The sequence below is a fragment of the Loxodonta africana genome, chromosome 11 (genome assembly GCF_030014295.1).
Source record: "Loxodonta africana isolate mLoxAfr1 chromosome 11, mLoxAfr1.hap2, whole genome shotgun sequence".
NCBI lineage: Eukaryota > Metazoa > Chordata > Mammalia > Proboscidea > Elephantidae > Loxodonta > Loxodonta africana.
Genome location: NC_087352.1, coordinates 1,829,827 through 1,850,984, shown reverse-complemented (window position 1 = coordinate 1,850,984; position 21,158 = coordinate 1,829,827). Strand labels below are relative to the sequence as shown.

General features: G+C 60.6%; 1 protein-coding gene across 1 annotated transcript; it reads left to right on the top strand.

Moving 5' to 3' along the window:
- KMT2B (lysine methyltransferase 2B) lies at positions 1-20,551 on the top strand. The gene is made up of 37 exons (XM_064293525.1): positions 1-363; positions 1,463-1,535; positions 1,780-3,800; positions 4,038-4,151; positions 4,261-4,411; positions 4,671-4,950; positions 5,124-5,179; positions 5,404-5,682; positions 5,998-6,092; positions 6,326-6,424; positions 6,547-6,660; positions 6,797-6,943; positions 7,048-7,143; positions 7,612-7,729; positions 8,235-8,348; positions 8,621-8,805; positions 8,882-8,971; positions 9,060-9,164; positions 9,280-9,353; positions 9,963-10,078; positions 10,175-10,266; positions 10,348-10,485; positions 11,195-11,353; positions 11,626-11,746; positions 11,824-11,902; positions 12,006-12,166; positions 13,197-13,424; positions 13,512-14,814; positions 14,900-14,989; positions 15,075-15,184; positions 18,790-18,927; positions 19,015-19,089; positions 19,170-19,347; positions 19,630-19,737; positions 19,860-19,943; positions 20,060-20,189; positions 20,276-20,551. The coding sequence occupies exons 1-37, from the start codon at positions 1-3 to the stop codon at positions 20,549-20,551; spliced, it is 8,160 nt and encodes a 2,719-aa protein (XP_064149595.1).
- Positions 20,552-21,158: the final 607 nt, after the last annotated feature.

Below are 21,158 nucleotides of genomic sequence, written 5' to 3'. Positions count from 1 at the left end.
ATGGCGGCGGCGGCGGGCGGCGGCGGTTGCCCCGGGCCTGGCTCCGCGCGGGGCCGCTTCCCAGGCCGGCCGCGGGGCTGCGGCGGGGGCGGGGGCCGCGGCGGACGGGGCAGCGGGGCGGAGAGAGTGCGGGTAGCCCTGCGGCGCGGCGGCGGCACGGCGGGGCCGGGCGGAGCCGAGCCCGGGGAGGACACGGCCCTGCTCCGTTTGCTGGGGCTCCGCCGGGGCCTGCGCCGGCTCCGCCGCCTGTGGGCCGGCCCGCGCCTTCAGCGGGGCCGGGGCCGGGGCCGGGGCCGGGGCTGGGGCCCGAGCCGGGGCTGGGTGCCGGAGGAGGAGAGCAGTGACGGGGAGTCCGACGTTGAGGTGAGGCGGTCGGAGGTGTCCCCGGCGCCGGGCGGGGCGGAGGCCAGGGGCTCCGGGGCTCGGGGTGGTCCCGTGCGGCGTTGTGGGAGGTGGGGTGCTCAGGGCCCCTGCGGGGAGACGCGGTCCTTGGAACGGGCAGGGCAGGAGGTCGGCTGCACGGAGCTCTTGGTGGCAGGGGCCTGTGGAAGTGGAGAGAAGCCCTGGCTGCAGCCGGTCACTTGGGCCGGAGGCGGGTCCTGCGGAAGGGTGCTGGGCTGGTCCTTCTGGCGGGTCGGCAGAGCTAGGGCAGCGAAGGCTTGGGCCGGGAGGCAGGGGGGTTGCACGCCTGAGCTCTGGGGGTTGACAGCAGCAGCGTGGACCCAGCCCAGGGTCGCCTGCGCCCTGACCTGGAGGCTGCCAGCCCGGCCTCGTCGCCTCTGACATAACCCTGGTTTTACCAGCGTCGCAATTCCCCTCCTGACTGGGTGGAGAGACAGTAGAGTGGCGGGGGGCTTCCTCCCGGCGTGTGGGTTAAAGGGGCACTCACAGCCGTGGGCTGGCGTGAAGGCTGAGACGGACGCCCTGGTTCAGCTCAGGACCGAACCCCCAGCCTCTTAGTTAAAGCAGGAAGGTGTGGATTGTGGTACTTAGGGCCAACTGTTAGGAACCACCTGAAGGCTCTGAGGAGCACCTGATCCAGTAAATCATTTGATGCTTCTCATCTCGCCCCCACCCCCTCCCACTCTGATTACTAGCCATTTCCATCTTTGCTCCAGAAGAAACTCTGACCTGAGACTGCATAAACAGGGGTCCCAGCTTTCTCTGAGTTAGAATATGAGTGTGGTGCCCACTGCCTGGCCCGAGGAGACTGTTGTCCCCATCCTGGGCCAGTGAACCGCTGACAGCTGTGCTGCGGTGGTCTGGCACCGTGGTGGGGGGTTTCGCAGTACCCTGTGCCTCTACTCCCTCTGATTTTTCAGTCTTTTAACTCCTTTGTAAATAGGCAAAGGTTTGTTGAGGGGGAAACTGGAAATATTCCTTGATACCTGAGTCCCAGGTGGAACGAGGGCTTTGGCACTGACTGCTGTTTCTCCCCTCCACCCCTGGTCCCCTAAATCAGGAGTTTCAGGGTTTTCATTCAGATGAAGATGTGGCCCCCAGTTCCCTGCGCTCTGCGCTCCGATCCCAGCGAGGTGAGTGATGGGGAAACTCTACCTCTATAGCTTTACAGGAACGTCATTCTTGCTCTTAGTGTCAGCTCTCCCCTGTGGCACTAGAGCCTCCATCGGTCCCCCACTGCATTCTGTGTTCAGAGCCCGAGCTAGGTTGGGCTGTGGGGAAAACAGACAAGTAAGACTTAGTCCCTGCCATCCTGGAGCACCTTCCTCAGTCGCAGGGCCAGCTTGACCCATCTCCCCACACCTATTCTCCTTTTAGGTCGAGCCCCCCGAGGCCGGGGCCGCAAGCATAAGACGACCCCCGTTCTGCCTGCTCGCCTAGCAGATGTGGCTCCCACCCCCCCAAAGACCCCTGCCCGGAAGCGGGGTGAGGAGGGCACGGAACGAATGGTGCAGGCACTGACTGAACTTCTCCGGCGGGCACAGGCACCTCCAGTCCCCCGGAACCGGGCATGCGAGCCCTCCACCCCCCGTCGTTCTCGGGGACGGCCCCCAGGAAGGCCAGCAGGCCCCTGCAGGAAGAAGCCACCAGCAGTAGTGGTGGCAGAAGCAGCTGTGACAATCCCCAAACCTGAGCCCCCACCTCCTGTGGTTCCAGTAAAATACCGGACTGGCAGCTGGAAGTGCAAGGAGGGACCAGGCCCAGGTCCTGGGACCCCCAAGCGTGGAGGACAGTCTGGGCGAGGAGGCCGTGGAGGCAGGGGCCGGGGCCGAGGTGGGCTCCCCCTTGTGATCAAGTTTGTTTCAAAAGCCAAAAAAGTGAAGATGGGACAGTTATCCTTGGGCTCTGAATCAGGTCAGGATCAAGATCAACAGAGAGAAAGCTGGCAGGAACCCCCTGAAGGAGGAATTGGATCTGGACAGGAAGGGGACCCCTGCTGGAAAAAGGAGCAGAGACTGAAGGAAGAAGAAGAGGAGGAAGAGAAAGGAGAGAAAGACAAGGAGGAGGAGGAGGAGAAGGAAGACAGAGCTGTGGTTGAGGAAGAGATGGTCCTAGCCCAGGAAAAGGAGGAGGCAAAGCTGCTGTCACCACCGCTGACCCCACCAGCCCCTCCACCCCTCCCGCCCCCCTCAGCATCTCCTCCACCCCCACTTTGCCCACCGCCATCCCCACTGTCCCCCCCATCCCTACTACTCCCTCCTCCGTCTCCTGCCCTTGAGGAACGGGAAGAATCCCCATCTCCTGTGGTCCCAGCTACCTGCTCCAGGAAGAGGGGCCGTCCTCCCCTGACTCCCAGTCAGCGGGCAGAGCGGGAAGCTGCTCGGGCAGGGCCAGAGGGTACCTCCCTTCCTACTCCAACCCCCAGCACCACCCCAGGAGGCCCTCCGGAAGACAGTCCCACTGTGGCCCCCAAAAGTACCACCTTCCTGAAGAATATCCGGCAGTTTATCATGCCTGTGGTGAGTGCCCGCTCTTCCCGTGTGATCAAGACACCCCGGCGATTTATGGATGAAGACCCCCCCAGACCCCCAAAGGTGGAGGTCTCACCTAGTCCGCGACCTCCCGTTGCCGTCTCCCCACCGGCCCCTCAGGAACCAGCACCAGCCCCATCTCCACCACGGGCCCCAACTCCCCCATCCGCCCCAGTCCCACTCCCTGAGAAGAGACGGTCGATCCTAAGGGAACCCACATTTCGCTGGACCTCGCTGACCAGGGAGCTGCCACCGCCGCCTCCGGCCCCTCCCCCGGCCCCTCCCCCTCCCCCAGCCACCATAACCCCATCCCGAAGGCCCCTGCTCCTTCGTGCCCCTCAGTTTACCCCAAGCGAGGCCCACCGGAAAATCTATGAATCGGTGCTCGCTGCTCCTCCTCTTGGGACTCCTGAAGCCCCTGAGCCAGAGCCGCCTCCTGCTGATGACTCTCCAGCCGAGCCCGAGCCACGGGCGGTGGGCCGCACCAACCACCTCAGCCTGCCTCGCTTTGCCCCTGTGGTCGCCACTCCTCTTAAGGCCGACGGGCCCCCTCCTGGGGCTCCAGCTCTGAGCAATGGGCAGCCACCTCAGGCTCAGCTACAGCAGCCCCCGCAGGCCTTGCAAGCTCAGCTGCTGCCCCAGGCACCACAGCCACAGCAGCCACAGCAGCTGCCACCGTTACCGCCACAGCAGCCGCCGCCACCGCCACAGCTGCCGCCACCACTGGAAAAGGCTCGGATCCCGGGTCTGGGCTCCTTACCGCTGTCTGGGGTGGAGGAGAAGATGTTCAGCCTCCTCAAGAGAGCCAAGGTGCAGCTCTTCAAGATCGACCAGCAGCAGCAGCAGAAGGTGGCGTCATCGATGCCGGTGAGCATGGTGCTTTTGGCCGGGCTCCTGCATCTAGTCCACCCAGCGTTGGCTGTCTGCAAGCCTGTGACCTCCCGCCCGGCTAGGTACCCTCCGACACTGCAGGGTGCCCTCAGAGCCAGTCCTGCCCCACCCCCAGCCTCCTGTGCTCCCTCCCTCACCCCATCCCTTCCCGCCTACTTTTTGCCTCCCCCCATCTTCCCAGCCCCTGACCCTGTTTATTGCCCCTTTCCCCAGCCAAGCCCTGGAGGGCAGATGGAGGAGGTCGTGGGGCCTGTCAAGCAGATCCCAGACAGAGGTTCTGTCAGGTCTGAAGATGAATCGATGGAAGCTAAGAGAGAGAGACTATCGGTATGAAGTGGGAGGAGAGCCCCCCTAAAAAGAAGCCTGGTTGGAGGAACAGGGCTGAGGAGCACAAGCAGCAGCCCCCTACATGTGTTCCTGGTTTCTCCTCCCCCAGGGCCCCGAGTCCCCCGTGCAAGGTCCCCGCATCAAACACGTGTGCCGTCATGCTGCTGTGGCTCTGGGTCAGGCCCGGGCCATGGTCCCCGAAGACGTCCCCCGTCTCAGTGCCCTCCCTCTCCGGGATCGGCAGGACCTCGCCACAGAGGGTAGGGGGCATGTTGTGGGGAGTCCTGGCAGCTGGGTCAGGTTTGGGGGTGAGCAGCAGGTGTGAATGCCTAAGAGAGAGGGAGTCAAATCAGGTACTGGGGGTTAGGTGACGAGTGGATTGGAGTGCAAGATCTTAAAATGGGTTTATTTAGGGGCACTTGGGACCTGACCAGTGTGGGAAAGTGGGAGCCAGAGGGCTGATTGAATGGGATCGGTGCCTTTGTAGCTCTATGCCTTGCTCTCTGTCTGCTGCAACAGATACGTCATCAGCCTCTGAGACTGAGAGTGTCCCATCACGGTCCCGGCGGGGAAAGGTGGAGTCAGCAGGGCCTGGGGGGGACTCAGAGCCTGTGGGGTCTGGAGGGACCCTGGCCCATACACCCCGGCGCCCGCTGCCCTCCCACCACGGCAAGAAGATGCGGATGGCGCGGTGTGGGCACTGCCGGGGCTGCCTGCGCGTGCAGGACTGTGGGGCCTGTGTCAACTGCCTGGACAAGCCCAAGTTTGGGGGCCCCAACACCAAGAAACAGTGCTGCGTGTGAGTAACTGGGGCACAGCCTCTGCTCCCACCGAGGTTGTCAGCACCCAAGACTCCCCCCGCGGCCCTTGTGCCCAGTCAGAGCAGTGGGACTGGCATTCTTGTGGAGAGCTCCCTCTTTCCCCCCAGACCACCAGTCCCCTACCCTGGTGACGTGCCTCTCCCCTCCCCAGATACCGGAAGTGTGACAAGATAGAGGCTCGGAAGATGGAGCGGCTGGCGAAGAAAGGTAACCTAGCTTAGATGCGTGGTGCGAGGAAACCCCCTTTGCTTCCCTCTGCTCCCGTATCTGCAGCTTACTGCTGTTGTCCTTTTTTCTTCCCTGTGATGTGTTTTTGTGCCTCTCCCGTGGTTGTTTGCTTTTGCGCCACTTTTTTCCTGGCTTTTCTCCACCCCTACTTTGCCTCTGTCCTTGACTGAGCTCGAATCCCACTAAGTCCCCTGTTCCCACAGGCCGGACGATAGTGAAGACGCTGTTGCCCTGGGATTCCGATGAATCTCCTGAGGCCTCCCCTGGTCCTCCAGGCCTACGCCGGGGGGCGGGATCTGGGGGGCCCCGGGAGGAGGTGGTGGCCCCCCCAGGGCCCGAGGAGCAGGACTCCCTCCTACTGCAGCGCAAGTCAGCCCGGCGCTGCGTCAAACAGCGACCCTCCTATGATATCTTCGAGGACTCGGACGACTCGGAGCCCGGGGGTCCCCCTGCTCCCCGGCGTCGGACCCCCCGAGAGAATGGTGCGAGTTGCTTATTGCTTCCTCTACCAAGAAGTCAGTCGCATGTCTGTGGAAGGGTTGGGGCTGCCAGACCTCGGCTGGTCAGTCTGATAGAGAAGGTGGCTGGCGGCAGAAGAGGAGTGGGCTTTGGGGTGAGCAGAGAATAGGTGTGAGGCTTTCAGGGAGTTTACTGGCCAAGGTCTAAGACTCGTTCTAGTGGGTCTTTGTTAGTTAGAAAGGTTTGGGAGTCTGAGTGATACTTGAACGGGGTAGCAGAAGAAGAGGTGGACGGGGCAGGGAAGGTAAGGGACCTCACTGCTGATGGGTCCTGCCTAGAGCTGCCAGTGCCAGAGCCTGAGGAGCAGAGCCGCCCTCGCAAACCCACCCTGCAGCCTGTCGTACAGCTCAAGGCCCGAAGGCGCCTGGACAAGGTCAGCATGGCCCCGCACCACGAACCCCCAGGTCCTGTGTAAGGCAAGGCCCCCGTCTTCCAGGAGCTGCCTGGCAAGTCAGGGCATCGGGTACACCTGAGTGCCATGGCCTGTCCACGCCAGAGTTGAGGCCCTGAGGGGTACGGCCGGCCTGCGGTGTGGGGAGAAGGCAGCGGGGAACCTACAGAAGGTGGGCTTGCAGCCTTCCGACCACCACTTCCATCCTCCTGTAGGATGCTTTGGCTCCTGGTCCCTTTGCTTCTTTTCCCAATGGCTGGACTGGAAAACAGAAGTCCCCTGACGGCGTGCATCGAGTCCGTGTGGATTTTAAGGTATGACGTGGAGGACTGTGGTCAGAGGAGACTGATGGACTGCATCAGAGGAGCCAGGGCTTTGAGGACGGGTCCAGCTTGTGTCCCTGGCTGCGCTTTCGTCCTATGTCCTCTTTCCACAGGAGGATTGTGACCTGGAGAACGTGTGGCTGATGGGTGGCCTGAGCGTGCTCACCTCCGTGCCAGGGGGACCGCCGATGGTGTGCTTGCTCTGTGCCAGCAAAGGCCTGCATGAGGTGAAATCTCTGCCTGTTTTCCCAAACTCCCAAGTCCCCATTGGCCCTTGCCACCTGATTTCTTGCCCTCAGAGGGTCCCATCCCCTGGCCTTCTGATGTCACACCGTGCCCACCATTTCCTCCCCCCGCCCCCAGCTGGTGTTCTGCCAAGTCTGCTGTGACCCTTTCCATCCGTTCTGCCTGGACGAGGCCGAGCGGCCCCTGCCTCAGCACCATGATACCTGGTGCTGCCGCCGCTGCAAGTTCTGCCACGTCTGTGGGCGCAAAGGCCGAGGCACCAAGGTTTGGGCGCAGGGGCCAGCCTGGGGTGGGTGGAGGCGTGGAGGGGAGGGGCATCCCTGTGCCGATACGGTTTCCCATTGCCATTTTTCTCTGTCACCCAACAGCACCTCTTGGAGTGTGAGCGCTGCCGCCACGCTTACCACCCGGCCTGCCTGGGGCCCAGCTACCCAACCCGGGCCACCCGCAAACGGCGCCACTGGGTAAGAGACGGGGCCCACACCCTTGCACTGGGGCTCTGAGTAATGCCACCCCCATCCCTGGACTTGCTCTAGGCCAAGGCTTTCATGACAGAGGCGGTTTGGGAATCCCTTTGAAAATTTGATAAAACGTAATATTTCCTCCTCAAAATCTTACACGGAACTCGTACGAAGGAGTTGTTTGCCACGGTTTCACAGTCCTTGGCTAGGACCCCTGCTCCAGCCTCATCTCCACTCTTCCCCACTCCTTCTTGCAAGCCCCTTGCCCCAGTCCTCCAGCCTCCTGTTTTTCTCATCTCCTCCTCTTCGTTTTCCTCATGTGTCCTCACACTTCTACAAGTCTCTCCCCTTTTTGCTTGTCCTTCCTCATCTGGGTCCTGTCGGCTGCCACCCCTCCTCCTGGCCCACCTACCCCCTCATATCCCTCCAGCCTAGCGTCTGGCTCTCTCCTAACGTCACCTTGCTCCCCAGATCTGCTCAGCCTGTGTGCGTTGTAAGAGCTGTGGGGCGACTCCAGGCAAGAACTGGGACGTCGAGTGGTCTGGAGACTACAGCCTCTGCCCCAGGTGCACCCAGCTCTATGAGAAAGGTGGGGACCTGACAGGGGGACTGGACCTCGGGGCCATGGTGGAGGGGGATAGGTTCCCAAACAGGCAGTTAGAAGAGAGAATTTTCTAACGACTTCCCACCCCCTAGTCACAGAACCTTTTCTTCCTTTCCAAGGTCCTTTTGCACAGAAATCCACCTACCTGTAAAACAGGCGCAGAGCTACCCCAAGGACAGTGGGAACGGAGGCCCAGGGCCCCATCCTCTTGGTGGTCCCTGAGGCACCTCCTGGGACTTAACTCTCTACTGAGTGGTTTAAAAACCCAGGTTTTCCTCACTCGTCGTGGCAGCACACTTAGGCCCCGTTCTCCATGAGGCACTGGGGGCTGCAGAGCTGGAGAAGAGGCACTGCCCTCCCCCAGCTTCTCGGGAATGCTGAGGATCCAAGATGAGGGCATCCTGGAGGCCGTCCTCGAAGCGGTCGAGGGCCTCTCCGGGGCAGGTGGTAACCGCAGCCCCTGGGCTCTGCCTTCTGCCTTTTTGTCCAGGAAACTACTGCCCGATTTGCACGCGCTGCTACGAGGACAATGACTACGAGAGCAAGATGATGCAGTGTGCACAGTGTGACCACTGGGTGCATGCCAAATGCGAGGGGCTCTCAGGTTGGTGGGTGGTTCCGCCTGTGCAGGTCCCTGCCCGCCCCCCAGAGTAGCACCACCCCGCTGCCGCTGAGCCGGTGCTGACTTAAAGCAACCCTGAAGGACAGAGTAGAACTGCTCTGGTTCTCAAGGCGGTGATCTTTACGGAAGCAGGCTGCCCTATCCCTCTCCTGCTCTTAGAGAACAGGTGGCTGGGCGTCCTTGGTAGTCCAGGGGCAGTGAGAAGTCCTCGTACCGCCTTAGCCGCCTTCTCCTCTCCCTCTCTGCTCTCCCAGATGAGGACTATGAGATCCTGTCAGGGCTGCCGGACTCAGTGCTGTACACCTGCGGACCGTGTGCTGGGGCCACACACCCCCGGTGGCGGGAGGCTCTGCACGGGGCCCTACGGGGGGGCCTGCGCCAAGTGCTCCAGGGCCTGCTGAGCTCCAAGGTGGCAGGCCCCCTGCTACTGTGCACCCAGGTCTGAAGAGCTCCGGAGGCAGGGGCGGGTGGGGCTGGGTCCAGCACTAGCCCTACTGATTCCCCCGCCATTGCAGTGTGGGCAGGATGGGAAGCAACGGCACCCAGGGCCCTGTGGTCTGCAAGCCGTGAGTCAGCGCTTTGAGGAAGGTCACTACAAGTCCGTGGTGAGTGGGCCCCAGGGAGGAGCAGGTGGGTACCAGGAGGAGGGGGCAGGGAGTGGGAGGCTCAGGCCCTGACAAAACCCCCTTACAGCACAGCTTCATGGAGGACATGGTGGGCATCCTGATGAGACACTCGGAAGAAGGAGAGACTCCAGAGCGCAGGGCTGGCAGCCAGATGAAGGGGCTTCTGCTGAAAGTGAGCTCTTTGGGGGCACCTACAGAGTGGTTTGGGCGGTGTGTTGGGGGGATTTTGCCCTTGCCAATTTTTCCGAGGAAGTCAATTCTTCTCATTCTGTTAACCCACTCCTCAGCTGCTAGAGTCTGCGTTTGGCTGGTTCGACGCCCACGACCCAAAGTACTGGCGACGGAGTACCCGGCTGCCAAAGTGAGCAAGGCTGAGTAGCAGGAGGGGAACCAGGGAACCAGGGCAAAGGCAAGGATGTCCGGGAATCCAGCAAGTAAGCTGGGCCGAGAACAGAGAAGGAGGAGTTAGGGCCTAAAGGCTGGACAGGAGGGTGGCGGAACCAGGGTGAGACTCCCAGAATTCGAGGTTCGCAGGCTGTTAACGCTCGCTGTGTCTCTGCTTTGTGCAAGGCAGTGTTGGGGACGTGGTAGTGAGCAAGTCGGGGTGGGCTCTGTGCTTGAAGAGCTCACGTTTGGGGGGCTGGGCAGGCACTGGTGACCCGCACGCATGGTCAGGGTGATGATGGGGAAGCCCAAGGGGAGACACCTGCCTGAGCCGGAAGCCAGGGAAGTCTTCTCTGGAAGAGGCGACATCCAAGCTGAGATGCGGAGGAAGAGTATCCTGGCATGAGAAGCGGCGTTTCACGTGTCATAGGTGGTATGAGAGGGCTTGGCTTGCTTGGGGGACTGAAGAAATTCCACATGCCGACAGGCCAGAGGTGTCCTGGCACACTCAGGCTGGTATTGTGGGCAGGACCAAGCCCAGCCTCCCTGGTTAGGTGTGACAGATGCCGACTCTTACTGTTCACAGCGGGGTCCTTCCCAATGCGGTGTTGCCCCCGTCCCTGGACCACGTCTATGCGCAGTGGAGGCAGCAGGAACCAGAGACCCCAGAATCGGGGCAGCCTCCAGGGGGCCCCTCAGCAGGTATTGGGGAGTGGGAACTGAGAGCCAGGGCCCCTCAGTCCGTGGGCCAGGCTCCAGGTTCTGATCCTCATACTTCCCTTCCCATGTCTTTTCCAGCTTTCCAGGGCAAGGATGCGGCTGCTTTCTCACACCTGGAGGACCCCCGTCAGTGTGCACTCTGCCTCAAGTTCGGGGATGCAGACTCTAAGGTGAGGGCCGTTCCAGCAAGTCCCAGGGGTGGGGCCTAGCTCCAGAGCCTCCCGTTCACACCACCCTCCTGCTACCCCTAGGAGGCGGGGCGGCTTCTGTATATTGGGCAGAACGAGTGGACACACGTCAACTGTGCCATTTGGTCAGCTGAAGTGTTTGAGGAGAACGACGGCTCCCTCAAGAACGTGCACGCCGCTGTGGCCCGAGGGAGGCAGATGGTGAGGGCATGCACCTGAGAGGTGGGCAGCCCTCAGTCTTGGGCCAGCGGGCCCTCCGCCATGGAGACGGCTCTCATTTCACATTCTCTGCTGGGGCCCATCCTTTCACTGCTGGTTGTCGCAGAATGCTGGCACTGCAGTGATGGCGGCTTTTTTCCTATTTGTGCCCTGTGGCCATAAGCTGGGCCTGAAGCCTGGGAGACTAAAAGTTGGAAGATTTCCTGTCGATTGACCCTGTGCCGGGTGCTTTCCGTACAGTATGGCCTCTAGTTCTTACTGCGTCCCCGTGAGGTGAGACGTTGCCTGGGTTGGAATTCCCCCACCCAACGGTATGGGGCCTGGGCCAGGCACGGTAGAGTGCCTCAAGCTCTCCGTCTGTACGTGGGGTGATGGAGGTGCCTACCATGTGGGACAGTCCCGAGGATTAAATGAAATAATACAGGTTCCACGTTAGGACAGCGTGAGAGATGGTAAATTCGAATGACTCAGTAAGTTTCTTGTTACTACGGTACTCGTGGTTCAGAAAATCTGAGATAGCTGTGATACGCGCCTGGCGTTTGGGGAAGAGGCTAGGTTTGGTGAGTGCCCTCACTGTGCGAGGTGCTGGACTAGACGGGGCCCGAGCAGCGCGTCAGGGCCAGCGATGGTGAGCGTCAGACCCTGGCCCCGGTCATTGGCTTCTCCCCTCAGCAGCCCCTTCCACCCGCAGCGCTGTGAGCTCTGCCTGAAGCCTGGAGCCACGGTGGGCTGCTGTCTGTCCTCCTGCCTCAGCAACTTCCACTTCATGTGTGCCCGGGCCAGCGACTGCATCTTCCAGGATGACAAGAAAGTTTTCTGCCAGAAGCACACAGACCTGCTCGATGGCAAGGTGGGCCAGAACCGTGGGGGGACAGCTCCCCGTTGCCTACTCTTTTCCCCTTCGGTGCCCCGATCTCCTGGGGATGCTCACCTGCCCTCAGGGCCCCCCATGCTCCCTCAGGCCTGGCCCTGCTGCTCCTCAGTGCTTTCCTCCACCCGTGTCTTCCCAGAGTCTTCTAGGCCACGTCCCTGACTGTTCAGTCCCTGCCTACAGAGCCTTTCCCTTGCCTCCCCTTCGTTCCCCACCAATCCAGCAACCCCCATTCGCCACTAACCTCCCAGGAGATCGTGACCCCTGATGGTTTTGACGTTCTCCGCCGAGTCTACGTGGATTTTGAGGGCATCAACTTCAAGCGAAAGTTTTTGACGGGGCTTGAACCTGATGCCATCAACGTGCTCATCGGTAAGCCACCTGCTCTCTGCTGTGATCTTCCTGAGCCGCCTGGCCCCAGCCCTGCTGACCTATTCTCTGCACCACAGGCTCCATCCGAATCGACTCCCTGGGAACTCTTTCTGACCTCTCAGACTGTGAGGGACGGCTCTTCCCCATTGGCTACCAGTGAGCAGTCCAGGGGTACTCGATGGGGTTGGGGGGCTCCAGGGTCGGATCCCATCTTCCAGGTGGTGACCCTCCTGCTCCACGTGTCCCCCACCCCCACCAGGTGCTCCCGGCTGTACTGGAGCACAGTGGATGCTCGGCGGCGCTGCTGGTATCGGTGCCGAATTCTGGAGTACCGGCCGTGGGGGCCGCAGGAAGAGCCGGTGCACCTGGAGGCAGCAGAGGAGAACCAGACCATTGTGCACAGCCCCACCCCTTCCTCAGGTGCGGCCTTGGTCCCTTCTTTTTTCCCCAAATGCCACTCTCCCCACTTACCCTTCTCTCCTAAACTAACTCCAGCTTGCCCGCCAGCATTTCACTTGTTGTAGTGGCAATAACAGATAGCTTGTTGGCTGCTAGTTACACGCTAAGGGCTGTGCTCAGCATCTCACAGGAAGTGAGGAGGGGACAGCGCCATGGGACCTGCTTTTAGGGGTGGTGACGTGAACATGTGTGACTGCCTGACTTGGGGCTCCATATACATGTAACGTACTTCACAGCCCTCTGAAGAAGGTACAAGCTCCACTTTAGTATGGCAAACATAGTGGAGCCAGGTAACATAGTGGTGGCGCCAAGATTTGAACCTGCATCTGCTTGGTTTCCAGCTGGTGTCCTTACAATGTGTAGCTGAGAACTGGGTGTTGTAGAGGAAAGTTAGGCTTGGAGATTAGTGAAGAGAGAGGCGAGGTCATCGTGAGCCACACAGCAGAAGGTTGGGACTGTGTTTGCGGGGAAGGGCGATTCCAGATTGGGGCATGACACAAGGTGCAGAGGGAAGAGGCTGTACCTGCCCTGACTAGAAACGAGGGAGCGTGAGAGGAGGCTACATTTACCTTGCAGAGGCTGGGTGGAACCAGCAGACGGGGAGCCTGAAACACCACAATGGGGCGGGCGTGCTGGATGTGGCAGGGCTGCGCAGAGCACGTCAGAAGTGGTCGGACTGGCCGTGCTGGAGTGGGCAATGCGCTGTGTGAGGCTGAGCCAGTGAGAGAGCGACAGCAGCCCTGACAGCCGGCCAGGAAGGGGAGGTGACAGGACGGCTGAGGTGGGGTTGTCGCAGGGCATCCTGGCCCCAGGCTGGTGCAGGTTTCGTAGATGCCCTGGAGGGGCAGGGCCTGGAGCCTGGGTGATGACTGACGATGTGTGCGTGAACCGGGTCAGGATCAGTGGCAGAGAAGGCTCATTTGGCCTCGTGTGACAAGAGGCTTCGATGGAACAATCTGTTGCCTCTGATGCAGTTCTCTTGCCTCTTTAGAGCCCCAAGATCATGAGACCCCCCCGGCAGATACAGATACCCTGACTCCTGGGGCTCCTGACCATCACTCGCTTGTTCAGAACCTGGACCCCCCGCTTCGCTCAGATCCAAGCAGCGCCCTTCCTCTGGCCCCCCGCTCTTTCTCGGGGGCGCGAATCAAAGTGCCCAACTACTCACCATCCCGGAGGCCCTTAGGGGGTGTCTCCTTTGGACCTCTGCCCTCTCCTGGTGAGCACCTGGGAGCGCCCAGGGGAGGGAGGGGTGGGTGAGGCAGCAGCTCCTGGCTGACACTGACCCTGACCCTTGGATCCACAGGAAGTCCATCTTCTCTGACCCACCACATCCCTACAGTGGGAGACCCAGACTTCCCAGCTCCTCCCAGACGCTCCCGTCGACCCAGTCCCCTGACCCCGAGGCTGCCACCATCTCGGCGGGCCTCTTCTCCCCTCAGAATTTCCCCTCAGCTCAGGGTGCCCCCTCCTACCTCAGTCATTACAGCCCTCACACCTACCTCAGGGGAGCTGGCTCCCCCTGGCCCAGCCACATCTCCTCCGCCACCCACCGAAGACCTGGGCCCAGACTTTGAGGACATGGAGGTGGTGTCAGGACTGAGTGCTGCTGACCTGGACTTTGCAGCCAGCCTGCTGGGGACTGAGCCCTTCCAGGAAGAGATTGTGGCTGCAGGGGCAGTGGGGGGCAGTCACGGGGGGCTGGGGGACAGCTCAGAGGAGGAGGCTGGCCCTAACACCCACTACGTCCACTTCCCTGTAACTGTGGTGTCTGGCCCAGCCCTGGCCCCTGGTGCCCTCCCTGGAACCCCCCGCATCGACCAGCTGGATGGAGTGGACGACGGCACGGACAGCGAGGCTGAGGCAGTGCAGCAGCCTCGGGGCCAGGGGCCTCCCCCTTCGGGGCCAGGAGTGGGCCGGGCTGGGGTCATCAGGGCTGCAGGGGACAGGGCCCGACCTCCTGAGGACTTGCCATCAGAAATCGTGGATTTCGTATTGAAGAATCTAGGAGGACCTGGGGAAGGGGGCGCTGGCCCCAGAGAGGAGCCACTTCCCCCACCACCTCCCCTGGCCAATGGCAGCCAGCCCCCCCAGGGCCTGCCCCCCAGCCCAGCTGACCCCACCCGGACGTTTGCCTGGCTCCCTGGAGCCCCAGGGGTCCGAGTGTTGAGCCTCGGCCCTGCCCCTGAGCCCCCCAAACCGGCCACATCCAAAATCATCCTTGTCAACAAGCTGGGGCAAGTGTTTGTGAAGATGGCCGGGGAGGGCGAACCTGTTCCGTCCCCGGTGAAACAGCCACCCCTGCCCCCTCCCATTCCCTCCACACCCCCCACCTCTTGGACTCTGCCCCCTGGCCCCCTGCTGAGTGTGCTGCCCGTGGTCGGGGTAGGGGTGGTTCGCCCTGCTCCCCCTCCCCCTCCCCCTCCCCTGACGCTGGTGTTGAGCAGTGGACCCCCTAGCCCACCCCGCCAGGCCATCCGTATCAAGAGGGTGTCCACTTTCTCTGGCCGTTCCCCGTCAGCACCACCCCCAAGCAAAACTCCCCGACTGGACGATGGCGGAGAGTCCTTGGAGAGTACCCCCCAGCTTCCAGGGCTTAGTAGCAGCGGGTAAGTGAGTGTGCTGAGCCTGGGGAGGAAGCCAAGGGTGGTGGGAAGAAGGGAAGAGGCAGTTCAACCTCATGGTTCCCCATAGATTTAGCCGGGTGAGAATGAAAACCCCTACAGTTCGTGGTGTTTTTGACCTGGATGACCCTGGGGAGCCCACTGGAGAGGAAAGCCCTGGGTGAGTGGCCAGTTCCCATCTCTGAAGGCCCCGGGACCTCTGTCCCTTCTTGCCTTTCCTCTTGCTGATGGGTCTGTCCTCACAGGCCCCTCCAGGAGCGGCCCTCTCTACTGCCACCTCCAGACAGCGGTCCCCCTCGGGTCCCTGACGGCCCCCCCGACTTGCTGCTTGACTCTCAGTGGCACCACTACTCAGGTAGGAGCCAGCCCACCCTTGCTGCCCCCTTCCCTGTGCTGGATTCAGCTAGCTGTTTGGCAGCTACAGGATCGATCCATTTCAAAGAGCTTTGCGCAGACTGGGTGCGAACCCCCCTGAGGCTGGGGGCTGTTTAAACAGCTGCCCTCGGGGAACTTCAACTTTGTGGCAGACACAGGAGTAGGTGGAATCTCAGCTCAGTGGGAGAGGGCCTCTGTAGGTGCTTTATGCAGGGTGCCCAAGAACCCAGGGAGGCCAAGGTCAGAGGGACGTCGTAAAGCCGAGGGTGAAGTTCTGGGGAGCAGCCAGAGAGGATGGAGTCCACACAGGAGCCAGAGGAGGGGCAGGAACTGTGGGAAAAAAAGTTAGAAGACAGTAGCGTCCCAGAGAAAGAGTGCATTCATCAGTCCTGACTGCCACTGAAAGGGGCCTGGCAGGTGGGATCCAGGATCGGGACCTGGTGTGGGCAGGGGTGCAGGAAGGAGAGAGTGTTGTTGCCAGAGTCCAGAACTGAAGACAGAGCGGTGAAGTCAGAACAAGACATGCACAGGAGCCTCGCCGAAAAGCCGAGCACAGAAAGGGGGGAGGAGAGGGAACAGCAGCCTGGAGGGTCTGGTGAGGGCTGAGGCCGCAAAGCCGGTGGGCGGGGGCTGTGGATGGACAGGGAGGTGGAGGAGCGTGGTGGGCAACAGACCCCCAAGACGGAGGGAAGGAAGCAAGGTAAGTGTGTTAGCAATGACATCAGTACGCAGGGTGGGGGCATTCGGTGTGACTTTGACGGGATCGGTGACACTGAAGCGAAGTTCTGTGCTGACGGGAGGGTTCTGTTCAGGTTGTGGGTGCTGAGGGTGGCAGGAGGGGGGGGTCGACTGCAGCCAAGTGAGCTGGTCGTGGGGCAGCCTGAGGCTGGATCTTATGGTATGGAGCTCAGCTGCTGAGCATGGAAGTGGAGCATGGTGGTGTGAGGATATGGTGGTGACCATGATGGACAAGTTCCTGCCCCTAGGGATCATACCACTAGGTGCACTAGGAAGTTCACCGCAGGCCGGAATGAGTGCTATGAGAAAGTGCCTGGGGGAGGTCCCTTGTCAGTCCTCTGTCTGCTCAGGGAGCAGGACGGAGGTGAGGGAGAGGCTGAGAGGAGGTCGAAGAAGTTGTTAGGGGTCAACTCTGCAGCACCGAGACCTGGAGACTAGGGTCACACAGCAAGAGCCAGATTTGCAGTTTCTACTAGGGGTGGGGGATGTGTGGGCAGGTGGGCCCAGAAGTGTGGGGTGTGTGACCGCATGAGTCCCGGCTCTCCCAGAGTGTGCTCAGAACACCACCATCCCCTGTGTTCTGCCACCAGTGGTTCCCAGAGCAAGGCGTTTAGGAAACGTTCCATCTAAGCTTATGTTCCTCCCACTCCACCCAAACTGCTCAAGTCCCTAATGGCCTTTATATGACCAAATACAAAGGTCAGGCCGTGCTTGAGCCAGCAGCCGCATTTGGTGCAACTGAGCCCTCCCTCTGAGAAGCATTTCCTTGCCGGCCTCCAGGACCCCACACTCTCCTTTCCCCTCTGGTGGCCCCTCCTCAGTGCCTGGGGACCCTGGCCTTGGCTCTCAGCCCTCACTCACTCCCCAGGTATTCTCTTCTAGCTACATGGCTCTAAACCCCATCTCTGTTCTGATAGTCCCCAGATGTCTGTCTCCAGCCTAGACCTGTCCTGAGCTCCAGGCTCCCACCTCCTGCTGCCTGCTTGATATCTCTACCAGTGGCACATGGAGGGGGGTTCTAAGAGCATCACAAACTCAGGGTGTCGTAAACTGGGCTCCTGGACCTTCCTCCTAAACGTGTTCCTCTCGTACCCTCATCTCCTAGTTGCTCAGGCCCCACACTTCAGAGGTGTCTGTGGTCTCCCTCCCTCTTTTCCTTATGCCCACATCTGCTACATCGGCAAGTCCTGTTTGCCCTGTCTTAAATCTCTTCAGAATCTGGCCACTCCTTCATCGCCTACTGCACCCTCTCCCTCCTGGGTTCCATCGCAGCCTCCTCCCTGGTCTCTCTGCTCCTCCTCTGCCCTCATGCTCTGTTCCCACAGGAAGCCGGTGGGGTCCTGTTAACACCTGAGTCAGATCAGGACCCTCCTCAGCTCTGAGCCTTTCACTGGTTCCCCCTGCACTCTCACACCCCTCACCACAGCCCACAGGGTCCTTCGTGATCACTGCCCCCCACGTCCTGTTATCTCACTGTCCTCTTCTGCTCCTGGTTCATCTCATTCCATCCACTATGGCCTTTCTGCATTTCTTGAATCCACCAGACTGCTCTTGCCCCAGGGCCTTCGCGCTGGCCATTCCCTGTGCCGTGAGCAGTCTTCCCAAGGCGTTTGGCTAACTTCCTCTCACTTCTCGGCCTTGGCTCTCTAGGGTCCGCCTTCCAGCAAGGCCCCCCAGCACCTTGAGCATGCACGTGCACACGCTTCACTCTTTTAACTTTGGTGTGTTTGGACAGCCCCTCCGGTTTTCTAAAATTATAAATAACACTGTGATAGACAACTTTGGAAATGGCAAAAAAAACTTTTCTTTCTCCTTCAATTTAAATTACCAGTACCAGTTGCCAGTCAGGTCGACTGTGCCTCACAGCGACGCCACGTGCGTCAGAACGGAACCGCGCCGCAGGGTTTTCAGTGGGTGATTTTTCAGAAGTAGATCTCCAGGCCTTCCTTCCAAGGCGCCTCTGAGTGGACTCGAACCTCCAACCTTTTGGTTAGCAGTCAAGTGTGTTAACCATTTGCATTACCCAGGGGCTCCTCGCTTTCTTCTAGCTCTAGATAATGGAGACCCATTTCCACTGTCACCCACAAGTAACCACAGGCAGCCAGCAGGACTCGCCACCCACCCACTTACGTACCTGCATGCCAGCGACTCTGCCGTCTCATTCACTTCTTGGCTCTTCTGCCACACATGTCGCTCTTCCCAGCTTCTTTTGTCCCCTGCGTTTTCCACCTTCATCTGACTCTATGTATTTGTTTATTGTTTTTTCCCCCAACTAGAATGTAAACTCCACAAGGGCAGGGACTTGGGTCAGAAAACATTTGTTGGACATGCAAATGAATGAATCCAAAGCCCATGAACAAAACAAAATGCCTACCTAGTCAGAATTAACCCTTGAGAAGTGCCTTAAATGGCTCGTAACGTACAGCATGTGTGATTCTGTAACACGTACCTATAGAACAATATATTCGTAGCACTTACAGAAATGTACTATGTATTAAATACGTGTGCAAGTATAATCCTTTAGTACTTTTTCTTTTGTGTGAGAGCTAGAAGGACGGGGTGGCTGGGCGTTTACGGCAAACTGGGTCTGAGTGAGCCATGGCAGAGCCACAGCACTCCAGGCCCCCTGGAGCTGCTCAGCTGACCCCTTAGGAAAGTAATGTCTGTTCTGCAGGGTTCAGTGGCAAATGGAGCAGGAGGAGGGCCGTCAGACCCCAGTGTCTATGCTTGTGCCTGGAGAGGAAGGGAGAGTGTTGTCCACTGGGAGGGCAGTGGGGGCCTGGGGAGAGAGGCTTTGAGTCCAGGAAGGGTGATCCCCACCTCCTCTGACATGCTCCCTGGGACCAGGTGAGGCTTCAAGCTCTGAGGAGGAGCCTCCATCCCCAGAGGACAAAGAAAACCAGGCCCCGAAACGGGCCGGCCCGCACCTGCGCTTCGAGATCAGCAGCGAGGACGGGTTCAGCGTGGAGGCAGAGAGCTTAGAGGGTGAGTCTGCGACCATGGCGATGGCGGTGGCATGGACGGGGAGGGCCGGTGTCGCAGCATCCTGACTCCGCTCCACCTTCTCCGCAGGGGCGTGGAGAACTCTGATTGAGAAAGTGCAGGAGGCCCGAGGGCATGCCCGGCTCAGACATCTCTCTTTCAGTGGTAAGTGGAGGGTCTGGGCCGATTCCGCCAGGGCCGGGGGGTTCCCACGGAACGGCGTCCTTACCTTGGGCTCCCCCCAGGAATGAGCGGGGCCAGGCTGCTGGGCATCCACCACGACGCCGTCATCTTCCTGGCGGAGCAGCTGCCCGGGGCCCAGCGCTGCCAGCACTACAAGTTCCGCTACCACCAGCAGGGAGAGGGCCAGGAGGAGCCGCCCCTCAACCCCCACGGGGCTGCCCGGGCTGAGGTCTATCTTCGGTGAGCGCTGGGGCTGCTGTGGGGTCCGGGGGCCTGGGGGCCCGGGGGAGCTCTCGAGGGTGCAGTCATTCCATATGTTTTGGACACTGAAGCCCTGGGAGACGACACCAGACCGCTCCGGACTTGAGAGGCATGAACAGCCGTTTCTCCTTTTGCTGTGTCTTCAACAGCAGCCATGTTCCTCCCTTGCAGCCAGCAGGAAGGCCAGGGCGGAGAATGGGGAGCCAGCACCTCTCTGAAAGAATAGCTGTGAACCTCCTGTCCTTTCTCTTCCCCCTGCAGGAAGTGCACCTTTGACATGTTCAACTTCCTGGCTTCTCAGCACCGAGTGCTCCCTGAGGGGGCTACCTGTGATGAGGAAGAGGACGAGGTGCAGCTCAGGTCCACCAGGTACGGAGGGTAGGCTGGGACGCTGGCGGTGGCCCGGGAGAGTCCTGGAGACGGAGGCCAGGAGCAAGAGAGCAGTCATTCCTGGGTGTCAGCCTGTGTGACACTGCCATTCCCTGCCCCAGACGTGCCACCAGCCTGGAGCTACCCATGGCCATGCGCTTTCGCCACCTCAAGAAAACGTCAAAGGAGGCCGTGGGGGTCTACAGGTGAGTGGGGTTGGGGGGGAGATGCCCCTTGGGTGGATGGATAGGCACCCTGGTGTGGGGCTGTCTGGGTTCCATCCCCCGGCCCCCTGAGTTCCCCCTGGCACCCTCCCCTGCAGGTCGGCCATCCACGGGCGGGGCCTGTTTTGTAAGCGCAACATCGATGCTGGGGAGATGGTCATCGAGTACTCGGGCATCGTTATCCGCTCTGTGCTGACTGACAAGCGGGAGAAGTTCTACGACGGGAAGGTGGGCTCCCCCGGGCCCCGGGAGTGAGGTGGGTGCAGCGCGGGGCCCATGGGGAGGAGCCCTGACTTCCCTGCCCATCCCCGTAGGGCATCGGGTGCTACATGTTCCGCATGGATGACTTCGACGTGGTGGACGCCACGATGCACGGCAACGCCGCCCGCTTCATCAACCACTCCTGTGAGCCCAACTGCTTCTCTCGGGTCATCCACGTGGAGGGCCAGAAGCACATCGTCATCTTCGCCCTGCGCCGCATCCTGCGTGGTGAGGAGCTGACCTACGACTACAAGTTCCCCATCGAGGACGCCAGCAACAAGCTGCCCTGTAACTGCGGCGCCAAGCGCTGCCGGCGCTTCCTTAACTGAAGCGCGGGTCTCTGCCTCCTGCTCTTCAGCCTGGGGTCGGGAGGCTCCTTAGTCCCGCCTAGAGCATCTCACCCCTACCCCCGTGTTCAGGGTGGATGTGGGCCCACAGGTGACGGGCCCTGCCTTCACCCTGTAGCCCACCTAGCTGTTGCCCCCTTCCTGTCCTGGGGGCCCCGGATGTAGATACTGTACAAAGGTTTCTAAACCCCTTCTTTTTCTATGCACTTTTTTATTTAAGGGGGGGGGTCCCAGGTGGGAATCCCCCATAATAAAGTCCGTCAATGTTTGGAGACATGGTCTTCTCATTTATATGGTGCTGGGGGCACCCACCTCCATCCATATCTATCCTGAGCCCAGGAAGCCTGTCGGCCTCAACAGTTAGGCGAGGCCATCGCCCGGAACTGGGAGTGAACTGTGAGGTCAGTTACACTCTTCTACATCTGCTCCATGGGTGCTCTTTCTGGGTCGGAGCTCTCCGCCGGGGTAGCAGGGCTGTTACAGAGGGCCCTGGTTGCCCATGGGCACCTGGGGCGGGCTCTCCCACCTTTGTACGGTGGAATTGGAGCAATGGAGTCTTCTCACAAGGAAAAGGAGAATCCTTGGGCCA

Excerpts from the sequence above, each read along its gene's own strand:
- KMT2B (XM_064293525.1), top strand. The coding sequence starts at position 1 with ATGGCGGCGGCGGCGGGCGGCGGCGGTTGCCCCGGGCCTGGCTCCGCG. Across the intron at positions 7,730-8,234 it reads CACCCAGCTCTATGAGAAAG|GAAACTACTGCCCGATTTGC; the intron begins GTGGGGACCTGA and ends CTTTTTGTCCAG. Across the intron at positions 19,090-19,169 it reads CAGACATCTCTCTTTCAGTG|GAATGAGCGGGGCCAGGCTG; the intron begins GTAAGTGGAGGG and ends GGCTCCCCCCAG.